At 30.7% G+C, this 16412-nt stretch overlaps 3 protein-coding genes across 9 annotated transcripts in view; 1 reads left to right on the top strand and 2 right to left on the bottom strand.

The window, feature by feature from the left end:
• Myb (proto-oncogene like protein Myb) overlaps positions 1-5315 on the bottom strand; it is a 45411-nt gene extending 40096 nt beyond the window's left edge. For 4 of the 7 annotated variants that reach the window (XM_085190842.1, XM_085190843.1, XM_085190835.1 and 1 more), the window contains exons 1-2: positions 5149-5315; positions 3715-3831 (exon numbers count right to left, since the gene is read on the bottom strand). In XM_085190842.1, coding sequence (XP_085046968.1) covers positions 3715-3831; positions 5149-5171 — 140 coding nt within the window. In that variant the 5' untranslated portion in view covers positions 5172-5315. Of the gene's footprint in view, positions 1-2624; positions 2863-3714; positions 3832-4712; positions 4860-4885; positions 5027-5148 lie in introns of those variants that run through there. The other 3 variants (XM_085190837.1, XM_085190836.1, XM_085190839.1) reach the window with 3 other exon arrangements.
• A 620-nt stretch (positions 5316-5935) lies between these two features.
• Hus1-like (Hus1-like checkpoint clamp component) lies at positions 5936-8821 on the top strand. The gene is made up of 6 exons (XM_085191036.1): positions 5936-6122; positions 6197-6400; positions 6526-6626; positions 7183-7293; positions 7997-8174; positions 8558-8821. The coding sequence occupies exons 1-6, from the start codon at positions 6071-6073 to the stop codon at positions 8785-8787; spliced, it is 876 nt and encodes a 291-aa protein (XP_085047162.1). The 5' UTR covers positions 5936-6070; the 3' UTR covers positions 8788-8821.
• Positions 8822-9292: 471 nt separating this feature from the next.
• LOC146535220 (uncharacterized) lies at positions 9293-16411 on the bottom strand. Its single transcript, XM_085191035.1, has 12 exons — positions 16207-16411; positions 15555-15656; positions 15086-15207; positions 14100-14175; positions 13601-13707; positions 13422-13527; positions 12113-12997; positions 11579-11657; positions 10977-11145; positions 10419-10594; positions 9912-10023; positions 9293-9516 (listed from the first exon to the last, which is right to left on the bottom strand). Exons 1-12 carry the CDS (start codon positions 16271-16273, stop codon positions 9358-9360), a joined length of 2160 nt encoding a protein of 719 aa, XP_085047161.1. The 5' UTR covers positions 16274-16411; the 3' UTR covers positions 9293-9357.
• Between the last annotated feature and the right edge of the window lies 1 nt (position 16412).

Here is a 16412-nt window from a genome sequence, read left to right as displayed (position 1 = left end):
GTTTTCATGAAGATAAAATAGACAATGACAATACTGATTGACGAAAGTGAGTTGAGGCCATTGCTCTAAGACAAATGAAAAGTTGAAAGCCAATATTTTCTACATTTGCTTTTTTTTCTATTTCTTAATATAAATGCACAGACAACCATCTCTTCGAGATCCATTTTATCAAATGTAAAAAATTTCGTCACTGTCATCGCAAGTGCGCGCAGTCGCGAAAAGTATGGTGACATATCAGTGACAAAAAATTTATTGTCACCGTGACAAAAGTTACCAGTGCGCGCTAAGGCTTAAGGCATTGACTTTTATCAAAAACAAGCGGCCCGCTCGCGGTTTCACCCGCGTGAAGTATGTTATTATTAATTTCTGTCTCCATGACTACGTCCTAGTGACGTCTATGCAAAATTTGAGACTCCTAGCAATTGTAGTAACGAAGTTTCATACAAACTTTCGACCCCAAAAACAACCTCATAGAAGTCGAATATTGCAAATTCCCGTCTTAGCGAGCACCTACATCCTATAAGTAACTCCTATGCAAAATTTGAGTAGGAGCACATGTAGTTTCTGATTCAGATTTCGTGATGAGTGAGTGATCTTTCGATTTTATATATATATATATATATATATATATATATATATAGATATCTAAAAGTAACAGACTACGTTCTCCGTTTTTTTTTCTTATCACAACAAATTAATTGAATATTTACTTATAGTATTTAAGTTCACTCGATTTGCGTGTCACAGGGGTGGTCTAACTTACCATGGCCGCCTTGATTGTTGTTACCGACTAATATAAATACATTAATTATATTTTAAACAGTATATTATCAATCAATGAAGTAATTATCATATAAATATAAAAATAAAATAAAATAAAAATATCTAGAACTATAAAATATTAATAATATTATGGTATAAACACAATTATTCTATATATTCGATACATTGCTCGCAGGGGTACTTCATGAAAAATGAGCAGTTCAATGCACAAATCGACAAACTCAAATTCTTTAAAAACCTGACATGTAAATCCAATGTTCTAATTAATACAATGTTCTAAATAATACAGATGATCGAAAATACCATTTTCCCAAAAAAAAAATAGCAAAAATTATTAAGGCTTCATCTATTTAGGTATGTAGGCATTGTACGCGAGACCTCGGAACGTTTCAAGGTCCGCGAGAGCACGCAGGATTACCCATACAAGTTGAAGGTCACGTATTCAAATTTGGCTATTGAAGCAACCGGTAGATATCTTACAGCTTACGTATCTATACTTGGCAACGAGATTCGCTGAATATATAATATCCTTTTTTTATATTCACGCTGATACGTTTCCCACTTTCCGCCGAGAAATTGAGTATTCGAGTCAACTATGTATACTATACTTTAGTCGATGTCAACTTCAACTCGATTTCTTGTTACTATATCAATTAAAAGAAAATTATTAATTCCAGGGAGTATGAGAATTTTAAAACTAAAACATGTATGTCACATGTCACAAATGTTAAATAAATACCTTAATACTATTTAGTCCTACCTAATGGACATAGGATAAAAGTTCTTTATTAAGGTTTATTTTAAAGCAGGCCGAGCTTTTAAAGGCCTTGGCCTTGGCCGACTTGAATTTAAGTCCTGAGCTTCAAAACCAACTAAGGAATTAGCTAGATGCCTAAATCACGCCAAACAGATAGCTGAACGGTGAAAAATAATATAAATTGGCATTGCTGTTAGACAGATATTTGTTATTTTCAAACAACTTCTACAATTTGAGGGATAGTCAATTTATGTGGCGGAAATGTATACTACAGTGGAAATGCGATGGTTTTGGGTTCAGTTTCTAGTCGATTCCAGAAGACAGCGTGGCGTAAAGATTCGCCATTCTACACCCAATGTCTCCAACATTGGGCGCTGCTTAAGGAACGGAGTAGCTTCGCACTAGGTTCGCGCTGTCTTCATATCCTGCTATATGCGAGATATAGCGTGAAGCTAAAAAATATGTTTTGCTTAAAGTAATATTGAAATTAAATATGTTGTACCTTTATAGCAATTGCGCCTTACTTATTTTATAGTTATGAATGTTTCTTATATATAAGTTACAATATAAAAAATTAGGACAGACTAGATTATTTTATTTTATAAATTTATGGCGATATAATTTTTCATCTTACTAAACTGATTATTCATTTAGTAATTTTTTTATAAAGGATCTTAAACGTAAATTATTTTTGTACTAACTATCCACTAAGCAATTTATAGTATTAAGCTCGTATATAATGAAAATTTACTATCATTGCATTGTCATCTACCTGTTATAATCTAGTACTTACCTACACTTTTATTTTTAAAATAATAAAAGTGTAGGTAGGTGCTACATTATAAAATTATTTTTATACTTTTTTATACTTAAATTAATTAGTTTTTATCAAACGTATTAGTTCAATGTAATGTAAACGATAACAAAGTTTGTGTTAGTATTAACTTTATCATTGTAATTTAAAACTTTAATGGCACACTAGTTTTATATTACATAATATTTTTCTATTAATTCTAAAATGAATTAAGTAGTAAAATAAGGGTTAATTAATTTGTAAACAAAAAATAAAATAAACAAAACTTACTTTCTACGCCGGCTAGCAGAGGCATTATTCTCGACTGGGAAATTGAAGGAATCTCCAAATATCTGATATTGCAAGTCGTCATCTTCATTACTTTGATATTGCATCGCTTAAACACTAATTACCGAAACGTGTGACGAAATTAACCACCCTTATCATAACTTCACCGTAGAATCATTGTTACAATACATACTAAACATTAAACATTTCCACTTTCCTCAATAAAAAACCACGTGAACGTAATATTTTACCGCCAAAATAAAAAGAATAGATAATAAATTTATTTATTTTCGTGACACGGACACGAGGAATCACGGCCGTAACGCGTGCGGAGCCGGACTGACTGAACGATGAACGAAAACGACGGGGCGCGGTTAGTGCGGGACCGGCATAGCACGGTCGTCCCACCCGGCGCGGCCTGGCTATAGCTGCAAAATTCTTAACCCGGAACTTTTTGCAACTTTTGGTTATTTTTTATGTTAATATATTGTTAATTGATTTTTTTTTTTCATATTGTCTTAGTACACACTGCACAGACATAGTTTAGAATCGCTTCTAATGAAATATTAATGTAAATAATTTAATGTGTTAGGAAATAATTAGTCAAAAAGTAAAATACTACTCATGAAAAAACAGATATTTAACAATACTTTTAATAATTATATAGAACATGTATATTAATATAATATGACGTCAGCTCGATGCAGCCATACACCGGATAGACCACTTCCAGGTTTAAGATAACAAACTTTTTGTCGTCTGACGACAAGTTTGACTACTTGGGTTATATTACTAAATTCATTGTCAAATTCGACAATAGTTTATGTGACACTAATTAAATACTTAGCATAAACAATTTTACGTTGCTCATTATTAAAATAATTTGCTTTGCAGATTTACGATTTTCAGATAGTATTATTGTTTATAAAAAGTATAAACGAAAACTTGTTTAAATTAATTTTTAAGCAAAAAAATACGTTCGTCTAGAGGCCGTCTTGACGAAGGGGCAAAAGATTACGACTGTAAAGTGTAAACGTGACGGCTGTGAATTCGATGTATTTGTTTTTTATAATTTGACGAAAGAAGTACTTACGGCTCCTCTTTTATAATAATATAGTCTTCTTCAGCTTCAGTAGACAGCTTTGCTTGCAACGCTTTTAGTTTTTCAATCTGTATCTGTACAAATGATTTGGTGCCTTCTTGAGCCATACTAAAATATAAAAAATATTATTTATTATTATTCATTAAAAATGCAATAAAATTATAAGAATAGTTTATTACAATATTTAAAAATGGATTTTTAAGCATATAACTCGATAATATAAAAATATTCAGAAAGTTCATAATTTTGACATTAAAAGAGTTTTTCATAATATTTTAATTACAAAGAAAAAATTAAAGAACACAAAAATTTAATTAATAAATCATTTATTTTCAACAAATTATATTTTTAAGTAGTAGATTTCCTGAAATCTGTTTATTGTTTCAGTTAAATACTTATAAAAAATAAAGATATACGTATAAAAAAATACAAAATTATCTCATACTTTTTGTGAAAATTCCGAAAATAATATCCCAAAAATAACTTAATTGATAAAACATTTATTTAACTATACCCATCTACTTATATCAACACCTACGATTTTGTTGACAACAGGTGAATATTCACATAAATAATTAATTTGCAATTACTTATTCATAATTTTGGTATTAAAATTTTAAACATGTTTATTTTATTAATCATTTGTATGTTCAATTAGATATTTTAAAGTGATGTAATAAAGACTATCAATTATATCAAACATATTCAAGAGTCAGTCATTAACCACTTGTTTAAGTCATCAATATTAAATAAAATTATTTATGATATTAATATTATTATTGTAGAGTGCAAAAGTGCATTAATAAAAATAATGTTTATATAAGTATACAAGGTACGTCAGAAACTCGGAACATTGAGAAATATTTTCGCACAACGCAACATAACCTCACTCTGTTCTTACAGCAATAATTTCTTGAATATGTACAAAACAAAGATTGATTGGGAACGGAATCGAACAATATTTAGAGTTACACTTAATATTTAAGTACCAGGGCAAAACAAATCTCGTCATCCATTACATAATCATAGACGACATTGAACTTATTACTGCACGATCGCTATGAATAGGTTTAGCTGGAAATTGTGACGTTAACTTTAATGAAAAAGATCGTGCTAAATAATTTTTGCAATACACCTCCATACGTCAATATTATAAAATCACCTTTCAAAACATAAGTCCGTTAAATATTTGAAGATCGAATTCGAAGTAAAAACGTTAACAACGGTGATCCTTGGTTCTGAATTGACACTTGTATTTTGGTGGTATTTCTCCTGATTTCAATTATTTCAAATCTTGAGCATTTAAACAACATATTTTAACTTCTATTCTATCCTCTGCTAGAAATAATCACTATAAGGTATAAATAAAAAACTTTGTTTGGTTATGACATGTCGAAATTATCGATCGTTCATTTGTACACATACCTTGACTTAGCATTATTCTCCATATATTGTCTTCTTATAAGAATTTTCTTATACGATAAAATGTGTAAAATAAATTAGTAAATATAAGTAAATAGAAATCAAGAAATATCAAAGCTAAGATTGCACATAAATTTAGAAAAATAAATATAATCTTCAAGTAAAATAACCACAATTCGTTAATATTCGTTAGACTCAAAAGTGGATTTCAACTATCCCTTTTCATTCCATATAAAAATCTGTAATGTTAAAAAGAGATAAAGCATTTCGGTGTAAATAAACTTATCAGTATGCCAGATACGTCAAGCGCCATATTAGCAGGAAATACGGTAAACTAGTCTATGGTCGTGGAAAATGTTACTAGATACATTATTTATTCATGTTATAGATAAAATATAATAGATTTTAATTTACTCATATTTTTTTAATAATATAAGCGAATTAAAACATAAGACATATTTTTTGCCGTTGCATATAATTCCATTTTTACGCATATTACTACTATTGGATTTGTTTCATCAATCATTTTTCCATTTAAACAGATTCTTGCGCTAAATTTCCAAAGTTGAGTTGAATTTTATGAGTTGTTTTTAAATTTTATAAAAAATATTTAAAATTATGGAATTTATATACTTTATTTAAACATTATCATTTATATTTATGTGCACGTATGTACATTAATTATTCTATAGTATAAACAAAAATTAAAAAATATTTTTCAAGCTAGTATATTATGTTCCTTGTTATGAAGTTATATTTGACACTTGACCACAGAACACATTTACTCACACTGCACTTGACATGACAGTAGCATCGCGCGAATTCAAACTCGAAAGTGTAAAATTAAATTTAAATAGTAAATTAGTAAAAGCCAAATTGATGAATTTAATAAAAAATAAGTGAAATATAAAGTGTTGTTTGAAAAATGAAGTTTCGCGCTATTATGATTGATACGGGACCTATGAGAGAGTTTTCAAGTATTTGGAACAATTTCAATTCATTCAGTAAAGCTTTTCTAACATAATTATTTTCATATATAACATTCTTTCAGATATAGTAACTACTATTTCAAAATTATCAAAGGAGTGTGTTCTAAGGCTTTCAGACGACAAAGTATATTTTATAGTATGTGAAGACAGTGGACCTGCGCCTCCTGTATTATGGTGTGAAATTACACCATCTCTATTCTTTTCAGAATATCAAATGATAGGGATAGATGATGATCACAAAGATATTTATTTGTGCATAGTTTCAGGTAAATTACTAAATCCATGAAAGCCAAATTTATAAACATAAAAAAATATAATAGTAACTTTTTTTGAAATTTCTTACTGACTCAACTCTAAGGTATGTCTTCTAACAAAAATCTTACGTTTTCAGCAAATTTAGCAAAGTCACTAGTTACACTGAAAACTGCAAAATCACTAAAGATGAAACTTACTAAAAAGCAATGTCCTTGTCTAACATTGGAAATAGAAATGGTTTGTCTATTATAAATATACAAAATATGTTTAATAATATATCTATAGTATTTAAATGTGCGTAAGCTTATACTATATCAATGGTTTATTTTTATATATGTAATGTATTTATTTAATTATAAATTTACACTGAAACATTTTTCCCTTTTTTTTCATTACATCTAGTCCATTATTTACCAAAAGTTGTCTGTTGGAGATTGCTTGAAGCAATAGGACCACCTTTGCATACTATTATTTTCATTCATTTTATGTTCTCTTTTTTCTGTGTGTAATAAAGACAATTCTATTTAATTTTAATAACTGCAGCCATCGCAGTGCAGCACCATATCTGTAATCAGTGGGTTTCATTTCAAGCCCGGCATGCATCACTCAAATGCATTATTTTAATGTCTTTGCTCTGATAGGAAGACAAAGTGCAGTGTTGTTTGTCACCACTCAATACACAATACCTCAAATATTAGGTGGAAAGTTAGGCACAGTGTTTTGACACTTAACAATTATTACCTTACTTTTTTTTTGACATGGGGTAAAAAGTATATTATAATTAATGTTCCAGTCATCAACCACAACACAGCAGACAAGGCAAGTCACTCATGACATTCCAGTTGTAGTTGTACCTAGAAAGCTGTGGAGTGAATTCAACGAACCTAGAATACCACATCCTGATGTAAGTTTTGTCTATAGTAATATTATAGAATTAAAGGATTTGGTTCAACACACTAATCTCAGAAACTACTGGTTTGAAATGCGAAAAATATTTTTATCTTTGCTTGTCCATTTGTATATTATAGTAATTGTTTAAATATAACCTACTTGTATTTGTTATTTCTATGTTACCATAAGAGGAAACCATATATATATATATATATATGAGTCAATATTCATATATTCTTTAATCTTTTTATTAGCAAGGGTTGCTTAGAAGAGATTACCTGTGGTGATAAGGCCACTTTTACACCTTTTTTTTTTGTTTTATTATTAAGTAAATTTGGTGTAATAAAAAAATAAGAGAAAGAAAATGAGTCTTTTTTTATTTTCATGAATACAAAAAACATTAGGAAGCTGAAGGTATTAAAAACCATTAGGAAGCTTAGGGTGTCACATCTTGATTGTAGCTATTGTAATATTATTTATCATAAGCTTCCTGCATAGTGCCAAGATACTTTGTTTCCTATTTTTCCAGACATTGCATATTGTTATTTAATTCCTTTAAATGAGAACTGAACCCACAATTATACCACTGCACCACTACCCTAATATTTACAGATTTTATTATAAAGAAATAATATGATTTAAAGTTTTTTTTGTCTCCCTTGCTATATCTTATTGAAGTACAATTTCTAAAAAGGTTTTTGTATATTTAATTTAAGATATCAATCCAGTTACCATCTCTAAAGCAACTAAGAACAACAATAGACAGAATGAGAACAATGGCGTCCGAAGTAATGATAAAAGCCTCAGCCGAAGGACGATTAACATTACAAATAAAAACTGATATGGCAAAAGTATCTACGAGATTCAAGAATTTGATAGTTGAAGCTTTTGAAGGTGTGCTAATTGTATTGTTTATGTATTTTTTATATAATTTATAACAGAGTATAAATAAAAAAAACAATTAGGTGCTAGTCATACTCACGAAGAGTTCTGTACCATCTGAAAAAAAAGCAAAATAATAATTTCTGTTGTATGGGAGGCTCCTTTAAATATTAATTTTAATGGAACTATTTATTTTTAAAGTGTGCGTAACTAAATGTTCTGTGAATATTTCAAGCATGTACCTGTTCCCGTTATTGAAGTTAGTTCTGCTACCGAACACTCAATGACACTCTTTGATATCTTTACTTTGCCTAAACTGAAGCCTTTCCTAAGGCATAAATAATAAAATATTAACAACTACCTTTTTTAAACAAAAAATTTTTTAATTAAAACAGGTCCAATAGATCATTCCGATTCAGAAACAGAAACTCAAATGAACGAAGATTTATCTAAACTTTGCTACTGCCGAGTGGACGCTAAGAAGTTTTCAATGTTCCTGAGTGCAGATCATATATCACATAATAGAACTATATGTAGTATTGTTCACAAAAAACTGGTCATATTGTGTTTGGAAACTGAAGAGAATGTCAAATTACAGTGTTTTATTGGTGGTATAGTGTATTAAGAAATTGAATTTAAAGTAATTTTTTTTATACTTTTTCTGTTTTTTTCGTTAATTTATTTCTCTGATGATCTTTTCATCTTATTGTTATTTTGTTTTTCTATCAGTAATATGAATTTTATTGGTATTGACATGTGAGTTCTATTTCACTTTGGGAATTGGAAAACATTTTTTAGTGAATATATAAAACATTGAACATAGTGGTATTTCAACCTTTCTTGTTTATCGTTCAAGCTCTAACCACTAAATTATACATTTTCATTAAGCTTCGTCCACAATCAATTCACAGATTAGTGTTCACTAAATAGTGTTTTCAATTAAAAGAAAAAAAGGTTTATTGGCTTATTGATGAAAAGAAAAATTTTTACAGTTACCTTAACCCTAAAAATGTCTCAATTAAAATTAAAAAAAAAATAACTATATTATTTTGTCTTTTTAAAAATCTGTCACAAACAATATGAAAAAAGGTCTTATAATGCCAGAAAAAAGATGCAATAAATACAATCAAAATTTTCTTTATTATTAAAAACAACAAAAACATGACCAAGTACACAGGTGGTTGTATGTTCAACACTAATTATAGGCCAAGTGGAAGGCGGTCTCGTTGTGCCGCCTCAGCGCCGCGTGCTCCGCACGGAGAGCGTCGAGCTTGCCGGAGATTAACGCCGCACTTGACTCCACCCACTGCATGGACGACATGTGAGCGTTGAGGATGCGGCCGATTTGTACTATCTGTGGAATAATTAAATACATTATTATTATTTTTTAGCTTCACACTATAACATGCACAAAGAAGGCAGAGGGAACTTGGGAACCCAGTGTTAAGATACTCCGTTCCCATTAAGACTTCCACTTCTCTCTTTTGTTGAAGGGGAGAACTTCACGCCGCGCTTTCCCTCGTTACTAGAGGGAGGAAATAAAATTATTAAATATTTCTTTTACTTGATTGGGAGTCGAACCCACAACCTGTTGCGTTTACAGTTGCACACTTATGCACTTCCGTCACGACTAGCCTGTAATAGTTACATTCTGTGCCGCTCATCACGAGTATGCTATTCAATAAATAATATAAACACAATTTAACAAATATAATATACTAAAACTAAAGAAAGAGAAAGATAACTTACAGGATCATTGCTGTCTTGACTTCTATTAGTTTCATTCAAGTGTTCAATAACTTCCTTTAGATCTTCAGACATTTGACGTAACTGTGTGTCTAATGTTTCTGCTAAAGTGTACCTGGAAGTTCAAAAAATTATGAATAATAATTTATATTGTTTATTTGAGATTTTTTATAAAATTATTTTAGAGTTTTTAATATATTTTAAAATAAAAGATGACAAAAATGAGAAATAGAAGAAATATATTTCGTTGGTGTATGTAATGATATTAAAACATTAAATAAAAACTTATATATTCGCATTCGAGAAATGTCTCAAATATCACTATCAGAATGGCGAAATACAACGACGCGCTTAACCTCGTTACCAGAGTTAGCTAGGACATGGAATTGAATTCACAACTGTTGAACTTTTGACACACTGTGCCAATCCGCCTCGCCTCAAGAATTCGGCGGTGCCTAGAGAACATAGTGTCTTAACACTAGGTTCCTATAGAGAAAATTATAAGCATACATATGTTCCCGTTCCGGGTCTCTCATCCTATCGCTGGAATCTTCTAGAAGTTGTTTCTCCAAAGGTTTAAGTAATTCCTCTAATTCCTTCTGCTGTGCTAATATGAAGTCTAATTCGTGTTCTAAGCTTTGTTGTTCATTTTTAACTGTTTCCACCGCGTCGTTTAGTTCTAGAATCTAAAACAATAAACGAAATGAGTATACTTGTTAATCTATACTAATCTTATACAGAGTGGAAGCGTCTGCGCTCCTTTTACGGGAGCTACATATGGGGAAAAATATTTCAAAAAAATAATTATTGAGACTCTCTGTCTGTTTGTCTTTTATAGAGTAGTTAAAATTCTGGTTTCATTTAAAGAGGTGATGACGAAAACACTGTATATAGTCCGTGCCCAAACCAGAATTTTCACTAACACTTTTTTACCTTAACGTTGTTTCCCGCACATAGCAGGGAGGAACAGGGGACAGAGGGAACCTAGTGTTAACACACTTGCGTTCCCAACTATCCACCAAAATCTTAAGGCGGAACTCAACGCCGCGCTAATATATTTTATATTACCTTTTCACCGTTAGCCACTAACAATCTATCCCAAGCGTTGATCATAGTGGCTTGTTTTATAAAATTATTCTCTTGCTCCGTCAACTCTATACTCCATTTGTTTATATTCTCCTCTAATTGTGCGAATGATATTGACGTGATGGCGGCCGGCGGTACCGATGCTGTTGTACTGAAATTAATAATGATATTATAGAATTTAAGAATATATGTAATTAAAAGTTTTGAGTAGTATTAATCTTTTTTTAAATATTAATTTTATTCTTAATATATGTTTTTTTTGGCTTCACACTCTATCACGCAAATACCACGGAAGGCGGATACTCCATAATTCTCCACTGTTAGCCCAATTTTTAGGATATTGCATGTTCCGTGGCGGTACTAATGTAACATTTAACTAAGGTACTACGGTACTAACTAGGTTCTTTTATTATTATTATCAAAGATTGTAGTTGTAACGGATTGCTTTGAATATGTCTAAACTAAATAAATGTGAAAGTTTATTTAGTTTAGACAAATTCTTTTACTCAAAAACCACAGAATGGATTTAGATTAAATTTCACAGTAATTTTCAACAATAAGTTAGTAATAATATATATACTCACGTGGTAGCAGTAGACAAAGTGGGCATGGCTGCTGTTGTTTTACCTAATACTGTTATACCTGAGGGGGCGGTTGTTGACGCTGAAAATTATATATTTATGATATTAATATTTATGCTATATGCGAGATAAAGAGTGATGTTACTTTTTAAAATTAACCAATATGTTCATATCACATCATATAATTAATATTAAAGTACTTTCAATTTTAAATAGATTTTCTTACAAATACTGTGAAAAACATCCCTAAAGTAAGTTTGTAAATGTTAATATTTATATTAAGTTGCAAATAAAATGACACTGTCAAATGAAATGTTGGGCCACTAGAGTTTTAACATATTATATAAAACTCTTTTGAACCATAATAATATTTTTTCATTTAAAAAGAATAAGGATATAATTTTTTTTAATAAAATATAAAATTCAGAGAAATTAGACGGTACCAAAAAAGCAAATTTAAATTCCGCTACGTTAAAATTTCTTTTCCTAAAAACATTTTTCTACACTAAATATTAAAAAAAAAAACAAATTTCTTACTTGTAGCAGCAGTAGTAGAAATAGTTTTACCAAATGACAATCCCGAAGACAAACCAAAACTACTTGTTGTAGTTGCAAAGGCAAAACTTTGAGTTGTACTCGCTGTAGTAATTGCTTGACTTGTTTGATTCCCTCCAAAACTCAAAGTCGAAGTTGTAGCAAAGCTTGAAGTCACTGAAGTTGTGCCAAAACTCAAACTTTGAGCTTGAGTCGCTTGAGTTGTACCAAAACTTAAGTTAGCTTGAGTTGCTTGACTTGTCCCAAAGCTTAAGTTAGCTTGGGTAGTTTGAGTTGTAATGAAACTTGAAGCGGGAGCAGAAGTTCCAAATGTTGAAGTTGGTTGAGTTGAAACTCCAAAAGAAGTTGACTGTGTTGAAGTTCCAAAGGAAATTGGTTGTGTTGAAGTTCCAAATGAAGTGGGTTGTGTCGTAGTTCCAAATGCAGCAGGTTGTGTTGAAGTTCCAAATGAAGTCGGTTGAGTTGCAACTTGAGTTGGAGTTCCGAAGCTTAAATTAGCTTGAGTTGTGAATGGTTGACTTGTTTGGCCAAAACTAACAGCTTGAGATTGCGGCTTAGAAAAGTTGAGTGCTTGACTTGGTTGAGTTGAAAAAGCTGGGGCTTGTGGTTGAGTTAAAAATGTGTTTTGAGGAGCAGCTTGAGCTGGCTGACTTGAAAAATTTTGAGCTTGACCTTGATTTTGAGTTTGACTTTGACTTTGGGATTGCAGTAAACCAAAATTTAAACCTTGAGTGGTTTGAGCCCCAAAAGCTGGAGTTTGATTTTGAGTTGAGAAAGGAAAAGATTGATTTTGAGTTGTTTGAGGTTGCTGTTGACTTTGTCCAAACGCAAATCCTGTTGAAGGGGTTGTTGTACCGAATGCTGGAGCTGAAATTATATTAATATGTTGTAGTTCATTTTTAATACATTTTTTAAAGTGTTATTTTTATTCTACATTTAGGAGAAAAAATACTTTTTTTGAAAACCTTTATAGGTTTATAGGTTATATAAAAAGAACATGGCTTGAAAACCTGCTAGTTATTTTTTTTAAATATTTCTAAAAAAAGAACGTTTGTTTGAAGGTATTTTTTATTTACGTGATTTTAATGTGAAGTTTCAATAATGATTTTTGTTTTTAAATGAATGTCGCTGACACACAACATCTGACTGTAAATGCAACAGTAATAGGGTATAATTTGTTCTCCACTCCAAGGGAACAAATTATTTACAAATAAACATCCAAAATTTTAGTTCTCTCAACCTACCCTGATGGATAAGTGTAGGATTAGAGTTTGAAAGTGAAATAACAAACCTGCTGCAGTAGTAGTAGCACCAAAAGGCTTATTACCAAAACTGGTACCAAATGCAGGTTTATTTCCCGAATTAAAAGACTGTGTTGTAGTGGCCGTTGTTGTTGTCTGAAATAATATTAAATTTAATTATTTATCATATTTTATATTTATATTATTAAAGAAAGAACTCCAAACTTACAGCTGTAGGTTGTGGTTGTGCAAAGCCACTTGCTGGGGTTGTGAAATTGAAGCCACCCGTTTTCCCAAATGAGAAATTAGAACCACCTGGTGTACCAAAGGCCGGTGCTGAAACACAAAAAGAATTTATTTAGTATGTTTTTATCACGCTTTTGTTAGCTCTCTCTGTAACAGAAACTTTGAAAGTGACTTAGACCGACTTTGAAATTAAATAATTTGAAACTTCGCATACTTATCAAGGTATGATGATAATGCAATAATATGAAAAGATATCCTTACTAGGGCTTTTAAAATTAGGGACTTTTTTCTTTAGGCTCCTGATTCTTTCATTGGATGAAATAGCTGTTTTCGGTAACATATCTGAAGGCAGCAAGTGCCTATATTTTTATGTATTATTTAATTTTGTCACAAAAGGTTTCTTATTTTTTGTACATTATATGTTTATATGTTCTTTTAAATACCAATTTAATCTTAAAAGAATACTTCAATCTCTACTGTACCTTGTGTTGTAGGAGTACTGAAAGCTGAAGTTTGTTGCGCACCAAAAGCTGACTGCGGTTTATTTTCTGCATTTGTCTAAAAAAAAATTTTTACATGTTTTCTATAAAAGAGGTACATCGTAGCTATTCTGCTATATTTTTTCCTCAGTTTCATGCTGTTTTCTCATATAAGTGGCTAGGCAGCGAGAAAGTAGCTTCAGGACTCTATATCAAGTTGAGTGGCAGAATTCAGTCCCCCAGGTGTCTTTCCAAAGGGAAAAAATAAAAAAATCCCACTTATTGAACCCACAGCTATAGCATATAATCAATGTCCCACTGTGATACAAGGGTATCTCAAATGCATAAATAAAAAATATAGTTATTGTCTTTACAGTATTAGATGTTACTCAACCATTTGTGGAACTTAATGCCACATTTTGTTTTATTATAGTGCAAAAAATCCACCAGTGTGGATAGAACCTACAACCATTGCATTTAATGATAGACACTATACCACTGAGACACAAGGAAATCTCAAATAGTTCTAAAATACTTACAGTCTTATCTATTCAAGTCACAAATAGTGACTTGTGAATCTCAAAACTATACTTTGCATTTATAAAGAGGCAGACATTAAAAAAAATTATCTCATAGGATTCAAACAGTCAGTCCCTTAGTTGTATCAGATCAAATCATGAAATAAATACAACAATAATAATAAGAGGTTGTTGTGGTGCAGCGGCACAAGGATGTGACTGTAACACTATGGTTGTGGGTTCAATCCCCACTCGAGGAAGTGAAATATTTACTTACGTTTATATTTCCATTTCTTTGCTCTGGTGTTGAAGCAAAGAGTGGTGTTGAATTCTGCCACTCAACATACAATGCCTCCAGAATTCGGCAGAAAGTGGGGAACGGGGTGTCTTAACACGGTGTTCTCGATGCCTACCCTCCTGTGTGCGGGATACAGCGTGAAGCTGATTTTATTCAATAATAATAATACTTACAGTATTAGCAGTTTGTCCAAAACCAGGTGAACCTACAGTCTGTACTGGCGGAGAAGTGAATCCTCCAAAAGATAAGGGCTTGCTGGCTCCAAAAGCTGACTGAGTTGTAGGTGGAGTGGCAACTGGAATTTTTAATGTTTTATAAGTGAATTTCAGATTTCTATTAAACTATGCCTTAATAGTAATAAGTGAGGAAATTAATATGTTTTACTCCCTTGACTGGGAATCAAACCCACAACCACCACATTTACAGTCATATGTTATGCCAATGTACTAAAACAGTTTTTTATGTTAATTTTATGTACTAAATTCCAAAATTTTATTTTGGTATGTAAATTATAAACCATTTAGGTAAAGGTTTTGAAGGTAAAATGAAAAGTAGCATATATAACAAAATATTATGCATTTGTTTACAGTAAGTTTTAAATATGACACATCAAAATAGATTCTGCAATACTGCAATACTTACATAAGCTGGAAGCAGCAGTTGTGGTCTTAGCTCCTCCAAATGAAAATCCACCAAATGCTGGTGTACTAGTTTGTGGACCACCAAATAAACTAGGCTTGTTATCTACAATTATAAATAAAAGCATAAGTTCTATAAAGAATATAGTTTTATAAAATTATAATAAAAGTAGTTTTATAAATATTTAATATATAAGGTACACATAGTAATTTATAGTAACAACTAATATAGTATAATATTATTGAGTAATGCTCCTAAGCTAATACATACAAAATAAAAGTAAAGCTATACACTATACCAGAACCTATTTGAAATGAATTAGCATCACCACCACCGAAACAAGAACCTGGAATTATTGGGTTTTTGTTTATGATTAAACAAATAATATTGTTATTCTATAAATAAAAAAATATCAATCTGTAGGTACTAATATCCAAGCATCAAGAAATTATAAATCACTTTAGCAGTAGTTAGTTCATATTTTAAATTAAAATGTTTTAATGTTAAGGTTATGTTGACTATTGTACAATATTACAAAATCTGTCACATAGAAATATAAAACTTGACACAATAATATAGGAATATTACTTCCTCATGCTTTAAATATTATATATGTACGAATATTGAAGAATAAATTTTAACAATGAATGTTTACCTGTCGGGGTATTAGTACCGAAAGTACTACCCGCAGTTGTTGTGGCTTGGCCAAATGAAAAGCTCATTTTTAAAATAAAATTACAACAAATAACACTTTTATATCTCAATTTCTTATAACATAGATATAATTTAATTCTCTATAATCAAAATACTTGAAAAACAGTTACAACTTGAAGCGACTGTCAAATGTCAACAAATAAATGC

This window comes from Heliconius melpomene, chromosome 10 (genome assembly GCF_056956725.1).
Source record: "Heliconius melpomene rosina isolate 202511_hmr_F chromosome 10, ASM5695672v1, whole genome shotgun sequence".
Classification (NCBI taxonomy): domain Eukaryota; kingdom Metazoa; phylum Arthropoda; class Insecta; order Lepidoptera; family Nymphalidae; genus Heliconius; species Heliconius melpomene.
Note: the sequence above shows the minus strand (reverse complement) of the source record. Positions and strands in the feature narration are given on the sequence as shown.